Source organism: Thunnus maccoyii, chromosome 16, assembly GCF_910596095.1.
Source record: "Thunnus maccoyii chromosome 16, fThuMac1.1, whole genome shotgun sequence".
Classification (NCBI taxonomy): domain Eukaryota; kingdom Metazoa; phylum Chordata; class Actinopteri; order Scombriformes; family Scombridae; genus Thunnus; species Thunnus maccoyii.
In genome coordinates, this window is record NC_056548.1 from 10,056,438 (window position 1) to 10,074,146 (window position 17,709).

Below are 17,709 nucleotides of genomic sequence, written 5' to 3' on the forward strand. Positions count from 1 at the left end.
GACGACTCATGCACACTTGTCCACTACTGTACTTTTACACTGTATTTTTCGTTCGTACTTTGTAGTGTTGTCAATGAAATACTGACGTACAGACTTACTAAAAGTACAGTTATGACGGGCAGGATTACATTACTGTGATCTTTAAAGACAGCGGCAGAAAAGTAGAAATACTGTAGTCTAAAAATACTCCAGTACAAGTAATAGTCATGAATTCAAAATGTTATTAATGTTATTATTAAATGTTATTAAGTTAAAGTACAGACTCATTATTAGCAAAATGTACTTAAAGTATCAAAAGTAAAATTAAAACAAAAGTATGCAGACTGGCTTCTTGTGTTTCATGGTAATAGTGCTGCATCATATTATATAAGTGTAGCATATGTTTTTTGATAATAATAATAATACAATTTATTTATATTGCACATTTTTAGTGTGTTTAGAGCTAAAAGTGCATAATGATTTTTTTTAAAGAGAATAGAGCACACAATTTAAACAACAGTTAGAATGTTTTTTTTGCAAAAATCTTGATCTAAAAAGTAACTACAGTAGGTAGTAACTATAAATGGCAAATAAATGTAGTGGAGTAAAAAGTACAATATTTCCCTCTGAAATGTAGTGGAGTCTCATAGCTAACTATAATAGGCATTTTTGGGGGGTCTGCTTATTTGTTTGTTTTTGACCCTCTTGGTGAGGGGGCTGCTTTGTGTTTGTCTGTATCATGATTTATAATGACTAATAGACTCAGGGCGTTTTTTTGTAATATCACAAAAACGGCCCACCATCTTGCATTTATGATAAAATAATTTGGATTTCAAACTTTTCATGATGTCTTCATTATCTGTTTGTCAATTTTTGAGATGGAATTAAGTTTACTTTATACAGAAAGATACAGACAAGCATTTCATTCTCAAAGCTTATTCTTATATATGCAATCAGATCACAAAACAGCTGTGACAGAAAATGCAAATGGAACAGTGATTAATAATGGTAGGCTACTATATTGTATTGTAATGTTGCAAAATACTGTATCTTGAGAGAGAGATTTAAATAGTGGTTATCATTTGATGTATTTCTTGTATATATTACATACAAATGTGGTTCTCAAGCAGAGTGTCATTCAACACCTGTTCTATATCATCAACATGTGTCTATTTTAAATTTAGCTCCTTGCTGTGTAAAATGAGGTAGCTTACTGTGTGTATGTTATTCAGCCTCATGTAGTTTAGCGTTATGTAGTTTTCTATGTCTCTTTAATGTGTTGAATTGACAAGCTTTATAGGACAGAGTTGTTTGTTCTTTGACTAAATGTGATAGAAATGTCCATATCTGTGTGCTGTCGTTCTGGCATATACGGTTGAGAAGAAATCTTACTCCTAGACTAGATAGGCTCTTTACCCTTGTTTCTATCTGAGGGTTGTTAACTAACCTTTAGGGTTAGCTATGGGTATTTTTGAGTTTGTACAGGGGTACTTAAGAACTGGCTGAGTATCAAGTCGCCAGACAGAGAAAAGGTAATTCTAGGTGGTATGCTCTCTCTCTCAGAAATATGATGCATTGTGCTTCTGATTGTATTATTTCATTACTTTGTTGATTACATTGTTTCAAAACCTGACAATGCTCTCTTTGTGTGTTTATTGAGTGATCAAGCAATTCTCCACTACAACCTCTTTAAAGGGGTTCTTGTTTTTACGGTTGAAGATGATGAGGTGCTGCGAGTTTCCTGTGTTTCCAGGTGTGTGTTAAATGATGGCTGTTTAGCTCAGAGCAAAAATGTTGTGTTTACTGGGAAGAGCTGACACAGCCAACTTGTAATTTATCTTATTTTCGTTCTGGTGCGTTTCTGAGGGATGTATGAGAACATTTCTTTGGGTAAATGGACCTGTCTGAAAAAACAGTAAATTTTCTCTAGTGTCAGTTAAACTTTTGTCACCACCTGTTTGCTTTCTGCTCTCCCTCATTGTGGATTTTAGGCACTCATTATTATTCCAAACAGAGTGTTTTTTATAATCTTGCAACATGTCTGGAGGTGATCTTCAATGATTATACAGTATTTCAAAACAGAAAATGGTAATTCCACAGATTAATAACATCAATATGAGGTAACCAAATGTGTCACAAATGAGTACAACAGAGACTTGTAGTAATATCTTGGCTCACTAATTCCACAGTTATATTTTTATTGATAACCAAGCAGTCACAATACTGAAATAAAAGATTATATTTCAATTAGGGATGGGGTTCGACTATTGACTTCAGTACACAGTAGGATTCAGAAATCTGAATCTTTTTGAAACACTACAGTGTTCAGTGACATCCTAATGTTCACAACCTGTACCTAAAACCTAAGATTGAGAAGATCAGTGTAATATATTAAATGTTAATTAAGTATCTGACACGTTCAATTATCAGCTGTAAGCTGAAACAATACTCCATACAAGATGCTATGCTAGCAGCTTTGTGAGGCAGTATGGGCTTAGAGCTAAATGATAGATGTTAAACCTGCAGTGTTTTGTCTCCCCCTTCTGGCAGTGAGAGTAAGTGAGCAAGTTAGCAGGGGTAAACCAGAAGCCAATTTTTTTCCCCCAGTATGGCAAAGTCATGACCTGCCCTATTCTGCCTCTGATTGGCTAGTAGTCATTCCCTTCATTGGTTGTGTTGGTTAGGTTTAGGCATGAGGAGTGAGATTGGTTAGGGTTAGGGTAAGCCAATCAGAGGCAGAGTAGGGCAGGTCATGACATCACCATCATGGGAAAAAAAATATTGCAAACCAGAAGTTAACCGGCTCGGCCGGTGGAAGTCTCTGGTGCGCATGCTCTATGTATGCACTTCAGCTCTGGCAAACCAATCATTGCTAGTTGACATAAAATGCATCACTACCGGTGCATCAGTGCGGGAAAGTCGCCACAGACACTTGATTTAAAAACTTTGTATACTGTGAAATATTTGACATTTATCTGGCGGTGATAAGCTCATTCATTTTATTTATTTTTTATTTGTTTATTTGTTAGGGACAGGATGTTGAATGAACATCAGTATAAAATACAAGATGTAAACATGTCGGAGTTAGCAAAAAATGCTTATTTACATCTGTAGTCCCTAGGCAGGTAACCAAAACAGAAACATGCAAATACAAATATACAAATACAGTAGAAAAAGACAAAAAAGACTGTACACAGGTCTGGTTAAAAGTGATCACAGGTCCGGTTTGCTTTGAGCCGTTGTTTGAAATGAGTCTTAAAAGTGGGATATGTGGAGTACTCCCTTATTGAAAGAGGTAGGCCATTCCAATATTTACTCCCCTTTACTGACAGTGCAGTATGTCCAAATGTAGCGCGTCTATGGCACCATACAGTCCCCTCCCCTTCAGTGGTGGCCCTGGTGCTATTGCCACTGTCAGCCCTTTGTTAAATGAATTCATTTAAAGGAGACGAGGTGGGGCAAGTCAATGCAAAGCCTTATACATGAAAAAAGCATATTTAAAATTTTTAAAGTTTCCAAATGATAGTTTCCAAATGATAGTTTTCCAGGATGTTACAATGATGGAATAAGGGTGTTTTTTTTAAATCAAGAACTTTTATGGCTTTCTTGAAGAGTAATTCTGTTAGTTTAAGTATTGTTACACCTGTAAGTGATCAGTTAGTAAAACAGTACTCTATGTGTGAAAAAAACACACCTTTTTCACATGACTTACAAAGTCATGTGAAATAGGGAGTCCAGTGTGACTCCAAGATACTAGTACTCATTTACAATGTCAAGCTCCTCGCCTCTCAGGAACACTTATCTAATAACGGAAACACGATATTGCAATGTTGTTTTTTAGGTAGCACACACACATATTTATGTTATGAAAAAATACTGTCATGTTTTCTTGATAGATTCTGTCTGTAATTCACCAAGTAATTAGTGTAATACTACAAGGACATAAACATAGAAACACACACCACACACAAGATGGACAGGTCCATGCACAAACACAAATAGACTACACAAATACACAACTGTTGTCTCAAGCATCTGTAGCTGTTTTGAGCTGCTGCAGTTCAGTACCATCTTTGGGGGTCGCTGCCTCTGTGTTTTTTCGTCCCTTCTTGAAGCCAGCAGCAATCTCCTTGAATGTTTTACCCTTGGTCTCAGGGACCCGGAGATAAACAAAGATAGTGGAGCAAAAAAGAATCACAGCAAACAGGATGAACACATAACTGTCCAACCAATCCTGAAAAATGAAAAGTAAAAAGGCAAATCAGGAGGGACAGTGTGTCTGATGTTGTGTGAATGAAGCAAAGGCACATGTCAACCCACATGCAAGTTGTGTTGCACAAGCATACAGTACATATTGTGTCCCTTCTGCCTACCTGTATATATGGAAATGTCATGCCTATGATGAAGTTGCTGGTCCAGTTGCAGCAGCCAGCAAGAGCGATGGCTGCCGGTCGAGGTCCCTGGCTGAACAGTTCAGCCACTATGAACCATGGAATAGGACCAGGACCAATCTCAAAGAAACTCACGAAAATGAAGATAGCCGACATGCTGACATAGCTCATCCATGAGTAGTCATTCTGAAAGAGAGAGTACATCAGTGCATCACACTGAGCTCAAAACATGTTGCACGCCCATCTGCATGCTGTCAAGACACTTTAATGTCCATTTTGGACATTTTGAACTTTTGACAGAATGAACTTTCATGCTCAAAGGATGTAAACAAATGTAGGGGATTGTGGTACATGATGACAACTGAACTAACTCCATGACAACTGAGAAAATCTTCAGAAAAAGCTACTGTAGTAAGTATCTTCAGCTTTCTTTTGTTTTCTTGCAAGAATGATCTTTCACACTAATGCTAAACTGCCACACATATTTTAGTGTGAGCAACACAACATTGGGCGCATTTAGAAAGAATGAACCAACAAAAATACAGGTTGTAGAGAACAAAGTAAATGATTGCAGAAAAAGTTTACCTTAAATGAACAATTCTTGGCTGGGAGAAGTAACTTCCTGAGTCCCCATGAGGTTGCTAGGCAACCAGTGGAGATTGCAGGAAGTCACTGGTCCCGGCCAAGAAAGCACATAATGTCCCATAACATTGCAATGTGCCAGTTTTACACATTGGTTTTGGTACGGATTGAATAAACAAGATATAACATGTTGCTGAGCTTAGGTACGTATTGTCGGATTTGTTACCTTTGGACAGAGCCAAGCTAGCAGATTTCCCCTGTTTCCAGTCTTTATGCTGAGCTAAACAAACCAGCTGATGAATGCAGTTTCATATTAAATGAACAAATACAAGAGAAGTATCAATCGTCTCTTGATAGGAAAGTGAAAAAGCATATTTTTCAAAATGTTAAAACATTCCATTAAGATGCTGACAGACTAAAGTTCTGAAGCCTGATTGGACAAACCTGGAATTTGAGGCCCACTGTCATAGCAATGGCACAGCAGCACATCCCTCCCAGACCAACCAGAGTCAGAGTACGCCTACCAGCCTTGTCCACCAGTGCAACCTGGAACATACAGTAAAAAAGGAATGTGTGTAGTAAAAATAAGATGTGCATGTTCATGGTTATGTGTGTGCAAGTGTCTGTGTGTTTTGCATCTGTCTGCATGTGCATGTAGCTACTCACAGACACCAGAGTGAAGATGGTGTTGATGACCCCGACTCCTATGGTGGCATAGACTGGCTGTCCAACTCCAGCCCGAGCGAAGATAGACGTAGAGTAATAAAAGATCTTTACGACAAAACAAATACAGATTTTTTCCATGTTACTTAGAATCGTCAGTGATTATAAAGAACAGTTTGAGTGACATATAAGTAAAAAGTCATACAATAGAGCAATATACATTTTGCCAACATAGAAGGGAAGGGAAAGATTTGTGATTTTTTTTAAGTTACTGCTAATGTGTTTATATGCTCTGACAATGAGACCATCATTTTCATCTTATCATGACAAAATAATAATAATAAAATAATTTCAATCAATGAATTAAAATCTGAATGAGAGGCATAAAGAGGCAGAATTGAAATAAATGTTACACTCACAGCATTGATGCCAGAAAACTGTTGGGAGAGGTGCATCATAAGGGCAACAAACAGCTGCTGTCTGTACACAGAGGAGCAGATCTTGGAGAGAATAGAAAACAGTATAATATTGTCACTGCAGTTGTGTTTTGAAGCACACAACTAGAATACACACACATTTTTTTTTAACTTTTGACCAGCTGTTGAGTGCATTTCTTGTCCAGTCTTTCCCGTCACTCAGCTTTGTTATAAACTGTTATACTAACTAGCTTTACAACTAGAGAATGCATGCAATTTCAAACAACATCATGTGTGTTTAATTGTCTGCTGTTGTGCATGAAATAAGTGTTTTAACATGTTTTGTGATTGGTGAAATTCCATTTTTGATTTCATCTATAGGAACCGTGGGACTGCATCTGCAGCCTTTTTACAGTAGGTTATAACAAAGTGTATATATCAGCAATCTGAGACTTTAAGTGTTCTCAGACTTTTGGACCCTACTGTTTTTAACATTAACCATAAGAGATTCATTACAAGGCATCATGACATTGTCAGTGCACTTTGGTTGCTGTTTAATTTGGACAGGAGGAAGAATGTTATATTTCAGCTCTATTATATAATTATAGTGTAACGAGAGTGTTTTGATGGCGCAGGAGGTTTCAAACATAATATTAACTACCATAGTTCTCTTCAAACTTGTTGCTGAAAAAGTTGAAGTAAAATTCATAGAATATAAGCTGACCATATTTCTGCATAGAGACATACCAAAGAAAGGATAGAGATCCTGGGCTCCTTGTCTGCCTCCTCTTTCTCTTTTTTCATCTCCTCCAGATCAGAAGTTGCATCATATGCCCCCTTTAGTCGATATAGACCTGCAACAAAACATAGAGCAAGAGTCTACATAAATGCAGTTTTAAGATCCTTTACTTAAGAAAACGTAGCAACAACATGAAAAATAATGTAATAATACTGTATTACAAGTTCAATCCTAGCATATTATCATCATGTGTAGCCTTTATATGTATATTTCTGAGTGAATTCTGAGAGAGACAGATGATGGAGACAAAGAGTTGCTGTGTATAACTCTTACTTTTTCGAGCCTCTTGCTCCTTGCCCAGATGAATATAAAGGTACCGTGGGCTCTCAGGGCACAGAGGCAGCATAAGGGATTGTAATAAAGCCGGAGCCCCAGACAGACCAAGCAAGAGGGGCCACATGCCATCATTACCAAGTACGAAGTCCAAGCCTATTACCTACACTCACATCCACACACAAATATACACATACATGGTTTAGGTTATATGTTTTGGGTGTCATCAAGAGGAGATGCAGCTGTGAATGTGTGAATGGGTGTGTGCATCTCACCTGGCTGATTAGGATGCCAGTAACAATAGCCAGCTGGTGTAATGTCCCCAGAGCCCCTCTGTAAGCCTTGGGTGCGATCTCTCCAATGTACATTGGAACTAGCCCACATGTCAACCCTGACACACAACACACATTATTAGACTAATTGACTTAAAACCATAATTAACTGCCATGGCTCCATGTACAATTTGGGAACATTGATCATTTTTACCATATATATGAAACACTTTGCTTTCAATATGACCCTTAAGTAGTAAAATAGTTCAATTTTACAACTATTCCTAATTTACCAATATGTGAATGCACAGTGTAATGTGTATTTATTATTATGAATGTTGGTTCTATGTGTTGTTAGTTTTATATCTGACTCAGAATGAGCATAGTATATATTTTTAAAAATGTATCAAAGCAATTGATAACAAGTACAATTTGCTTAATCTATTATATCTCATGAACATTGGGATTTCCAACTAGATTATCGGAGTATGAATTGAAGGTTGTAACAGTGGCTTTACTGTACCACAGTAAAATCCCATAACAGCACGCCCTGCGATGATCATGATGTGAGGCTTCCACATCTTGCAAAGACCCATCAGCAGTCCAGCAGCTACAGCCAGAACATTGACCATTAACATGCCCTTTACCCTGCAAGACAAAGAGAGATTAGAAAGTGACACCTGGTGATACAGAGAGACAGATGAGTCATAAGGGCATGTATACAGTACCATGGCATTCCATATTGATCCTGGTTTAACTTCAACTTTTAAATTATTTTCCTACTACCCCTATCTCTCCTTTCATCAGTCTCCATACTCCATGATTTCCCTAAGGTATTTTTTCCACCAAACGTCCATTCTTCCACTATTGTGCACTTATTATTTTATACTTTCTCTCTTACCTGCCTCTCAGGTCTCCCACAAATCCCACCAGGAAAGAGGATAACATGCCACCGATGGAAAAGATTGACACCGACAATGACCAATACATGACAACAGCAGGGTGTTGTCCTGCCTCTAGGAACTCTTCTTCTGTACTGTTTTCTGACAGCAAAGCAGCCTCTTCTGACCATACCCCCAATGCCCGTCCATAATGCTTCTCAATGACCTATGACATGGAGATTTTTTTCATCAGCACAAAGTACAGTGTAAGCATGGCTGATCACTGAGAGACACAGACCAAAAGGCAGTCACAAAACAATAAATGTGATTTAGAATAAACAAATGTTCAGTGTATGACATACATTAATGACATAGGTCTTACATTGAATTAAATATAACTTTGTCAATTGAAACAAAATAGGTATCAGAGGCAATTGTAAAGCTTAAACACTGTTACTCTAGTACTGTGACACTACTGGAACACTTTAAGTGGTACATTTGGTGTACATCGCCTCAAGTGAATCATAGTCCATCAACAATGTCATATGATCGGTTGTGGGCTGTGTATTGCCAGTCTCTTTCATTTAAGAATATCCATATGTTTACATCTGCCATGTCTTCACAGTGGCTTACAAAGTCCTCTAGCTGGACACCATTATATGAACACACTTGAGGTCGCAGTTAGTATGCTGGTGTTTCTTCTTAATATGACATCTGACAGCAATTTGACAATAGGCCAACATTGATTTCTTTTTAGTATACTGCAGCTTAACCACTCATCCAGCTGTGGAGTGAGTGCATGATGTTTACATGCACTCACTCCACCAAATGGTAGCAGTTCAAGTACTGTCTAATGGTGGTGAAGTGCTTTGACAGCCATGGCAGATCCTGCTTGAGAGATGCAGGGCATATCAATCGATGTTACACTCATTTATTATAGGAAAGAAAAAAATCTAATAACTGGTTGAAATTAACCAGTAGAAGGTGTTGGAGAAAGAAGTGGCCAGCCATGGCTCAGTGAAGAATGGGAGATTTGCATCTTTTGTATGTTTTCTGTCCTGAACAATGTCTACATAAGGCCCAACCTCAATTCTATTGAGAAATGGCTGTTAATGGAGAGGGAAGCCTTGCCCATTAGGAGCTGGTACAGCTCCAATTTCTTGCCTGCCAGAACTTCCATTTCAAGCTCCTCCACACAGTCTGAGATGTAATCCACAATGGGTCCAATGAAGGCAGATCTAACCACCAATGCTGGTCTGTATAGGGAGGAGGCCCAGTAAAAGAGTTCAACATCACTTGAACAGAACTGAACAAGGGGACGTCCTCATTGGGTGAGAATATAGTTGTCTTTCGGCAGGGAATGAGCTGAAATAGCAATTTACAATTTAAAATTTCATTTAGCAGATGCTTCTAACCAAAGCAACGTACATCTGAGAACTGATGCAATACAAGCAGGAATCTAATCAGGAGAGAACAACACGAGTAAGTGCTATAAAGCTAATTTTGAGTCTGATAGGATGTAGGTCCCAACAGGCAGTGCTTAGAGGAAATGCATAGAGTGCATAGAACATATAGAAGTTTTTTTTTCCTTCAGTCCATCAAGTGCAGAGGTGTTTGCAAAAGGGCTGGGTCTTTAGTCTTTTCTTAAAGATTGAGAGGGACTCTGTGGATCGAATAGAGTTTGGTAACTCGTTCCACCACTGGGGAACTACAGAAGAGAAGAGTCTGGCTAGCGTACACCTAAATGAGGGAGTTCAGTTAGGTGGGAGCTGTTTTACTTGCTATTTTTAATTTGATGGGAGCCAGTGGAGGAATATGAACAGCAGGGTGACATGCTGTTTTGGGCTGGTTGAAGACCAGACGTGCCATGACGTTGCAGTAGTCAATACATGATATTATGAGATCGTGTAGCAGGAGTTGTGCTGCATGCTCAGACAGGTAGGGTCTGATTTTCCTGATGTTGTACAGGGTGAATCGACATGACCAAACAATTGAGGCCCTGTGAACCTTAAAGGTTGGTGGGTCATTGATCATGACACCCAAGTTTCGGGCAGACTTTGTGGACATGAGTTGATTCGAATTGGATGCTGATGTCTTGTTGTATAAAGGGAATGGCTGGGATGACAAGGAGCTTGGTCTTAGAGAGGTTAAGTTGAAGGTGGCGTTCTTTCATCCATGCCAATACATATTGGCAAGGCCTGACGAGATCCGAGCCAAGATTGTGTGGTCTTCTGGTGGGAATGACAGGAAGAGCTGGGTATCGTCAGCATAGCAATGGTATGAGAAACCATGGGAGAGGATTATTGTGCCATGTGAGGTGGTGTATATTGAGAAGACAATCGGACCAAGCACTGACCCTGTGGATAAGCCGTGCAGTGTGGACACTTCTCCCCTCCAAGATACTCTAGAATATCTCCCTGAGAGGTAGGACATGAACCAGCATAGGGCAGATCCTGAGATACCAAGTTTAGTTAGTGTGGAGAGGAGGATTTGGTGGTTAACCATGTCAAAGGCAGCTGACAGATTTAGCAGCAATAGAGCTGAGGACTGACTAGCAGAACATCTAGCTGAACATAATGATTCCATGACCGACAGGAGTAGAGTCGTGGTAGAGTACCCCCACTTAAAGCCAGACTGATTCGGGTTGCACAGGTTGTTCTCAGAAAGGAACTCAGAGCCTTGGTTAAAGACTGTGTGTTCATGTATTTTTGATAGGAAGGGCAGGAGTTAAACCAGTCTGTAGTTTTCGAACTGGACTGGGTTAAGTATAGGTTTTTTGAGTAGTGGGGTGACCTGAGTTTGCTTAAATGTGTCAACGCTGGTGCCAACACTGCCAGCACCTTTCCTCAGAGAAACATCGGCACTTGGTGCATTCTCATATTTCTTGTCCCACCCAACAAGACATGTTTGGTGAAGAGGCACTCAAAGTAGCTTGCAGAGTTTCAGATGAAAGAGTTCTTGGTTGGCTACAAAAGAGGACTTGTAAAAGGCTGTGGTAAAAGCTATTTCCCAAGATGCAGAGAACAGTTTGATCTCTTAGATTGTTCTTATGTTGTCTCCATTGCTGCAGAAAAGTAATTACACTTGTCTTGTCTTGTTGGGCAAGTGGCCATAGGGTGAAGTAAGCTTATCCTGACTGGCTAATTATACATGAGGCAATTTGATGGCCGAGTAGGGGAGTGAAGGCTGTGTTAAAGTACCTTCTGAGGTGCATTGATGACTCCCAGACTGTAGCCATACTGCAGGGACCCCAGGGCTGCTGTGAACACAGCCACAGCCAGTGTGCCCGTTAGCTGCTGCAAGATTAATAGGTAATTGATGTGATAAGGACACACACACGAATGCATGAACAATAAACACATAATTTAACATGAATGTGCACACAAGCAAGAACATGAGTATGTAACTAGTAAAACAGCTGTACTCACATAGTATACACATTCACAAATAAAAGTGCAAATAAAGATGCAGAAAACGACTTTAACTACATTATCAATAGATTAATTACTTCTTCTACCACTTCTTACTTTTACAAGGATTGCCTTTGTAAATTAGTTACAAAAGTTAAAATAATAATGCTTTATAAATGAAAAAATGCATGTGCACTTATAATTTGAATTGAGATCTCAATGTGGCAGAATTGAATTTGATTTATGATGCCAATATCCATTGCAAACTGACAATGCAAAGGACAGATTATCCAAACCATGTTTTCATTAAAAACTACTAATTTCTTCAAGACAGCTGTTTGCAGATATTGCTTGCATGATTTAAAATAAAGAGGAAGAATACATAACTATTTAATGAAATATGAGTAAAGAATGTATTTATCAAGAATTCTCTTTACCTTTCCCGACTCCATAACGGGTCCAGAGTTTAAACCAGTCCTCAGCCAGGGAGATAAGTAATCATCAGTGAAAGCAGGATCACGCAGTGTCCACTCACTAATCGACAAACACATGCATGCACACAGATGCACATGCGCACACACACACATCTATAGTGCTGACAGATTTGTTAAACATAAATGAGGCTGTGGCCTTATTTTCCCCTATATACAAACACATACATTACTCCTATGGGAGAGAAGCAATAAAATAAAAATCACAGTGACAAAATGTTGAGCCAGTCTGGAATCTATTTAGGAAAACATTGGTTTCAGGATCATATGAGTGGTGTTACATGCTGGTGCACTATGGATAATGATATTCTGTATATTACAATCAATAACGGAATGCAAAATTACCACCAAATAGCAAACAACAAGTTTCATCTAAGCACCTGTTGCTGCTCAGATCCAGCCCTGTTGTTCGATAGTACTAGTGACATATGGGCACCACTCTCTCTCTCTCTCTCTCTCTCTCTCTCTCTCTCTCTCTCTCTGTCACATTCACGCACACTATGCAGTTAATGATATACTGGGGGGACAAAGTCTGAGGGTCGAAGCTGATACAAATGAGCACATCTTGCAAAACAGACATCCACAAAAAAAACACAACTCCAGAAAGACAGCATAATGCTCTAGTTTCATTTATTTCTCTCTTACAGCATCTCTTTTACAAAACAAATAAATCCCAAAACAGGACATTAGTAATGCTCTTTCAAAATAAAGAAAACAGGAAATAAACAGAATAAAGAATACAGTGGTTTTGTCTTTGAAAGGAGAGTCCTCAGTGTAATGACTGTCAGCATTTCCAATGGGAAGAGTGAATTCCATAATGGACAAACATAATATTAATGCCCCATTCACACTTGCTCATTAATCATACACACAGATGCATGCACGCGCGCACACACACACACACACACACACAGGGAAGACAGTGGTTTCTTCAGCTCGGCTCTTTATTGCTAAAATGTTAGCCTGCTCCCCCTAACAGAGATCAGTGAACCTAACTTACAGCTGCACAGGAACAACTACTCAATGCAAGTGTAAAAAGTCCTTGAAAATACAACAGAAACCAATTTCACAGAAAAAACTTGATTCAGATGATGATTACATTATTGGGGAACATGTATTCTTTTGTGTCATCTTAACTTTGTTAACCATAGGCCAACACTGCCAAGCCTACAGTATATCCACCAAAAAAAAAAACTAACTAATCTGCATTATATTGTTCTCCAACATGGATGAGTATGCATGGACTAGTCCACCCTCAATAGTGTTATAAATTGAATGTATTAATGATTGAGCTGTACTAAATATGTATGAAATTGTAAGGTTTTATCATATCATGTTCAGTTACTCCTTTCAAAGAATAAATCAAGTCTCAGCTTTGTTAATGTACATCTCCATTAAGAGAGACAAATAACATCGACTATGTGTTAAAGTTAGATCATAACACAAAGAAAACTGTGTAAAGTGAGCCTTTAGGCAATATAAATTTTAATTATAATATCAGTGATAATCTTTTGGCCTCCATTTTAGTTTTGCTTACATCATGCTAGGCACCATATGAACAGTTAGGAGCCAAAATCAGAAGAACCAATCACACAGGAGCATGATTCAAAAAGGACACCACAGCTTTCAACAATGAGTGCTTTCACATGCACACAGTATTGGGGGTACTAGCTCATATCCCATTAAGGTCAAATTCAGGATAAGGTGTTAATATGGATCTTTATGTCGCTGTGCTCACAAATAGCCAGACCATTTTGAATATTACTGTGTCAAAGGAAACAGAAACATACTCCAAAAATCAACCACTAATATTGCCTATTTTTAAATGCATGGTGTTTAGATACACCAACTCATAAACTTCATACTAAGAAGATAATATCATAAATCTGCATGTAAACACACTCAAAGTTGCTTTGATCGCATTAAGGTCAGAGTTCACGCACAGAGACTGGATTACTCTTTTTCTAGACATTGACTTCAATGTCGCACTTTGATTCGAACTTGATTTGAATGGGATTCATTTCAACATCAAGTGAAACGCACACACACACACACACACACACACACACACACACACACACACTCACGCTGACACACATGTGCTGTACAATTCATCAAGCTTCAAGACTGACTGACTCCAAACTGTTACACAGAAAAGGAAAAGAACAGAAATAAACATATACCTAATGAACAGAATGACACTCTCATTCTTCATTGTAATATTACAGTATATCTGATGCAGCACCTTCAGAATTTAAAGACATTAAGAGTAAAGAGAGGTGTGTTGATGATGATGATGATGATGATGATGATGGGGGTTGACAGGAGGAGGGAAACAGAAAGAAAGGAGACAAAATGGACCAGTGATTTCATTTTAAAGGGACACAGACATCATGTTTGCATACTGTTACGACCTGCCTATGACAGCAGAGTGTCTCATCGCATCTCTATCAGCAAAAATGCGATCGAACACTACATCACAATTCAGTCTACTTGGAGCCTGAAATGATGGCAAGAGGAGGAAGTAGAGGAGGAGGAGGAGGGGAGTGACGGAGGGGAAAGAAAATCAATCAGGTCACTGCCAACATCCTGAGTAGATTTGTCATCCCTCAGCTGCCCTCCCTGCACTGTCATATTCAGAAGTATATATTTAAATTTAGATTAAATCATATTCCTCTATTCTTCCTCCAGCCTGTGCGGTGTAGTTCTCAGGGAATGGGCCCACACGTGGTGGATAGGAAGTGAGGGAAATGGAGCACATGGATGTCAAAGGACTGAAAAAGTGATGACTTGATGGAGGGAAGGAGCAGAGGCTTGGTCATAAAGAAGGAGGGGGCAAAAAGGAAGAGGAGATAAAGGGAGGCAGGTGTAAAGTGCAGCTCTTAAGTTGTTGAACACTTGAATGCACTGGTCCTTGCAGAGAGAAAATAGAAAAAGACAGACAAAAAGGGAAAAGAGTAACAGACAGGGAAAGAGAAAGAGGAAGGAAGAGAATATTTGGAAAGTCAGTGGCACCAGTTTGCCAGTCAGTTGAGTAACGATGGCTTCTGCATGACCTGATATAATCTAGGGTAACATGTCTCTTCATTTAGAACAGGTCGTTGTTGTTGTTTTTCTCTACAATAACTTTGACTTTTTTTTTCTACACCTTTTTAGTCTCTCCAAGTGTTTAAGAGTTCACTTGTGGCCACTCATCGATTGGGTTCATTTGTGAGATGTGCCGTGGGCCAAGTTGGGCTGGCCAAGGGGAGAGTGAGGCAGAGTGGACAATTGCAGGAGCCATCACCAGTTCATCATAGAGTTTCTGTTGAGTGTCATGAAGAAAACTTGGCTGCTACCTCCTGAACGCACCGATGCAAAGAATACCTAGAGAGAGAGAGGGAGAGAGTAAATAATATTAATTGTGGTCAATTTATGTGGAAACTGTGGATACATAATTTTGGACTCAAATCTCCGTACATTTGAAGTGTTTATTTTTTTTATTATATTTTTATTTATTATTTTTTATAGGGTCTGTGCAAGATCTATGCAAATCATACCAAACTTAATGCTCACAATCTATGTTTTAACATCTTGTGTATGTGTCCACAAGAAGCAGCGCTGAAATCAAGACCAAGTCAAAGTCAAGAGCATTGTTTTAATGTTATGTGATTTACTCCAATAATTTTCGAGCATGACATAAGAATAGCCAAGCATCAAAGAAAAGAGTTTGCAATCTGATTGTGTTTTACCTTGTCGTTCCTCTCACAGAGGAACTTGAGTCTCTGGGCTCTCTTGTGCATGAAGACTCCATCCAGATGACCCGTCTCCACAGAGCGGATCTCTATGGCTTTCTCACCCCAGCCCATAATCTGATTAGAATGGATATAGGCTGGAAAAGAGGAAAAAAACACAGAGGAAATTATATACACTTCAGCTTTATTCAACTTTTACTTTTATAAAACCAACTGCCTACCACAAAAATAAATTAATTAGTTAATACTGTTACTTTCATACATTTTTTTGATAGATTATGGACATTTTATTTCTTTTTGAGGCTTTATTAAGATCATATGATACAATTATGCAATGCTGTATTTTATTATTGGGTAATTCTCTTTGTGTTTTTGAGGTCAGGGTCGATTACAGAGATGCACCGCTGCAGCTCGAGGACATTTCAGGAAGGACGCTTGCTGACACTGGACAAGTTCATGGTACTTTCAACAAAAAAATCTTAAAGCAGGTTCCATAAACCAAAGTTATTCAAATGTACAACGTACAGTAGAGTCCAGATGTGATCCGAAAGTGTAATATCCCTGACTGCCACACGAGGGCACTACAATACAAGAAATTAAATGGTATTTTCTATTGAAACAAGGGCCCTGATTACACCTGGTATTAACATCCGTCTTGGGTGATCCGATCACAAGTGGACGGCTCTAAATATGGGTGTAAACGCACCCAAGACGCATTGAGGACGGACTGAGATCCGATCACTCAGATCACATTCGGAGGTCGTCTGGGCTGCATGTAACCACATTCATCTAGCAATGTAAATGCAAGGCATCCTGGACCACATTGAAGGACCGCCTACTCAACTGACGTCCTCTATTTTCTGGCAGACTAGACAGGTAATTGCATTGCTGCTTCGGGGTCCAAAGCAGTTCAACTTGTTTGATAACAGAGTAAACAAATTAATTTCATGTTAATTAAAAAATGAAATCCACCTCCTTTTTTTCCTGTTTTTCCTGTTCCCCTAACCAGTTTCCCTCTTCATATCGACAATTAGAATGGTAATTAAACCAACCAGAAATTAACTTGTTTTTCGCTTGTCACATGCTCGCACGCATCAGCTGGTCTCTCTTGCTTACTTCCTCTCTCTTTAACTCCTTGTTTCGTACTCCCTCACTTTTCCTTTTACACTCACTATTAATCAGCTTTATCCATTTTTCCTCTCTTTCTCAATCTTTTACCCTCACTACCCTTCCCTCGCCTTTCTTGTTCCTACTAAGCACTTCTGGAAGCCTTCCTGTGAAGGCTGATGTTATAAACTGATTTCTGAATGTAATTAAACCTTACATGAACCCCCATAAGCTCAGCCTCACAACACTTTTGATCTACATTGCAAAACACTAACAAGCAAATCTTCTTAACTTCAAGTTTCGTGAGTTTTAAATTACATTTTGGATCTGATTATTTCTCTATAATGTCTTAACTATTCCAGTGTAGATAAAAACTATTTAAATCAACAGACCACAAACATGAATTCACATGTGGTTGTAACATACCAACAGAGGTAGGCATCTCTCCCCATTGTAGCACCACGTCCTTGGTGATTCGACCATAGGTGTTGACGTAGACGCCCTCGTCCTCGTAACACAGCAGCATCTCCATCCCATCAGTCTTAGGGAGCACCACGATAGCATGGGGTGTCACCTGGCTCTGGATCTAATACAGACACAGATGCACACACGCAAACATTTCAGAGGCTTTAATTAAATCTGTCAAATTTAATCATAACTTACATTAGATTCAAATATTATAATAGAGGTTTCATCATGGGCATTTAACGC

General features: G+C 38.9%; 2 protein-coding genes across 7 annotated transcripts in view; both read right to left on the reverse strand.

The window, feature by feature from the left end:
• Positions 1–3,023: 3,023 nt before the first annotated feature.
• slc2a2 (solute carrier family 2 member 2) lies at positions 3,024–12,118 on the reverse strand. 3 transcript variants are annotated; one of them, XM_042388367.1, is made up of 12 exons: positions 12,104–12,118; positions 11,457–11,549; positions 8,277–8,482; positions 7,899–8,023; positions 7,379–7,494; positions 7,104–7,266; positions 6,779–6,885; positions 6,035–6,115; positions 5,619–5,723; positions 5,397–5,498; positions 4,353–4,556; positions 3,024–4,213 (listed from the first exon to the last, which is right to left on the reverse strand). In XM_042388367.1, exons 1-12 carry the CDS (start codon positions 12,116–12,118, stop codon positions 4,007–4,009), a joined length of 1,524 nt encoding a protein of 507 aa, XP_042244301.1. In that variant the 3' UTR covers positions 3,024–4,006. The 3 variants fall into 3 exon arrangements, with proteins under 3 accessions (XP_042244301.1, XP_042244300.1, XP_042244302.1); XM_042388366.1 differs by having other exon boundaries at positions 11,457–11,552; XM_042388368.1 differs by lacking the exons at positions 8,277–8,482; positions 12,104–12,118 and having other exon boundaries at positions 11,457–11,470.
• Positions 12,119–12,770: 652 nt separating this feature from the next.
• tnika (TRAF2 and NCK interacting kinase a) overlaps positions 12,771–17,709 on the reverse strand; it is a 62,139-nt gene continuing 57,200 nt past the window's right edge. For all 4 annotated transcript variants that reach the window (XM_042387960.1, XM_042387961.1, XM_042387963.1 and 1 more), the window contains 3 exons: positions 17,425–17,584; positions 15,889–16,028; positions 12,771–15,523 (listed from right to left, as the gene is read on the reverse strand). In XM_042387960.1, coding sequence (XP_042243894.1) covers positions 15,440–15,523; positions 15,889–16,028; positions 17,425–17,584 — 384 coding nt within the window. In that variant the 3' untranslated portion in view covers positions 12,771–15,439. The remainder of the gene's footprint in view (positions 15,524–15,888; positions 16,029–17,424; positions 17,585–17,709) is intronic.

Bases quoted from the DNA above. Each gene is read 5' to 3' on its own strand.
- slc2a2 (XM_042388366.1), bottom strand. The intron at 7,267-7,378 runs GTGAGATGCACA...ATGTGAGTGTAG, and splicing joins CTGGCATCCTAATCAGCCAG to GTAATAGGCTTGGACTTCGT. The intron at 6,116-6,778 runs GTATGTCTCTAT...ATTCTCTCCAAG, and splicing joins GGATCTCTATCCTTTCTTTG to ATCTGCTCCTCTGTGTACAG.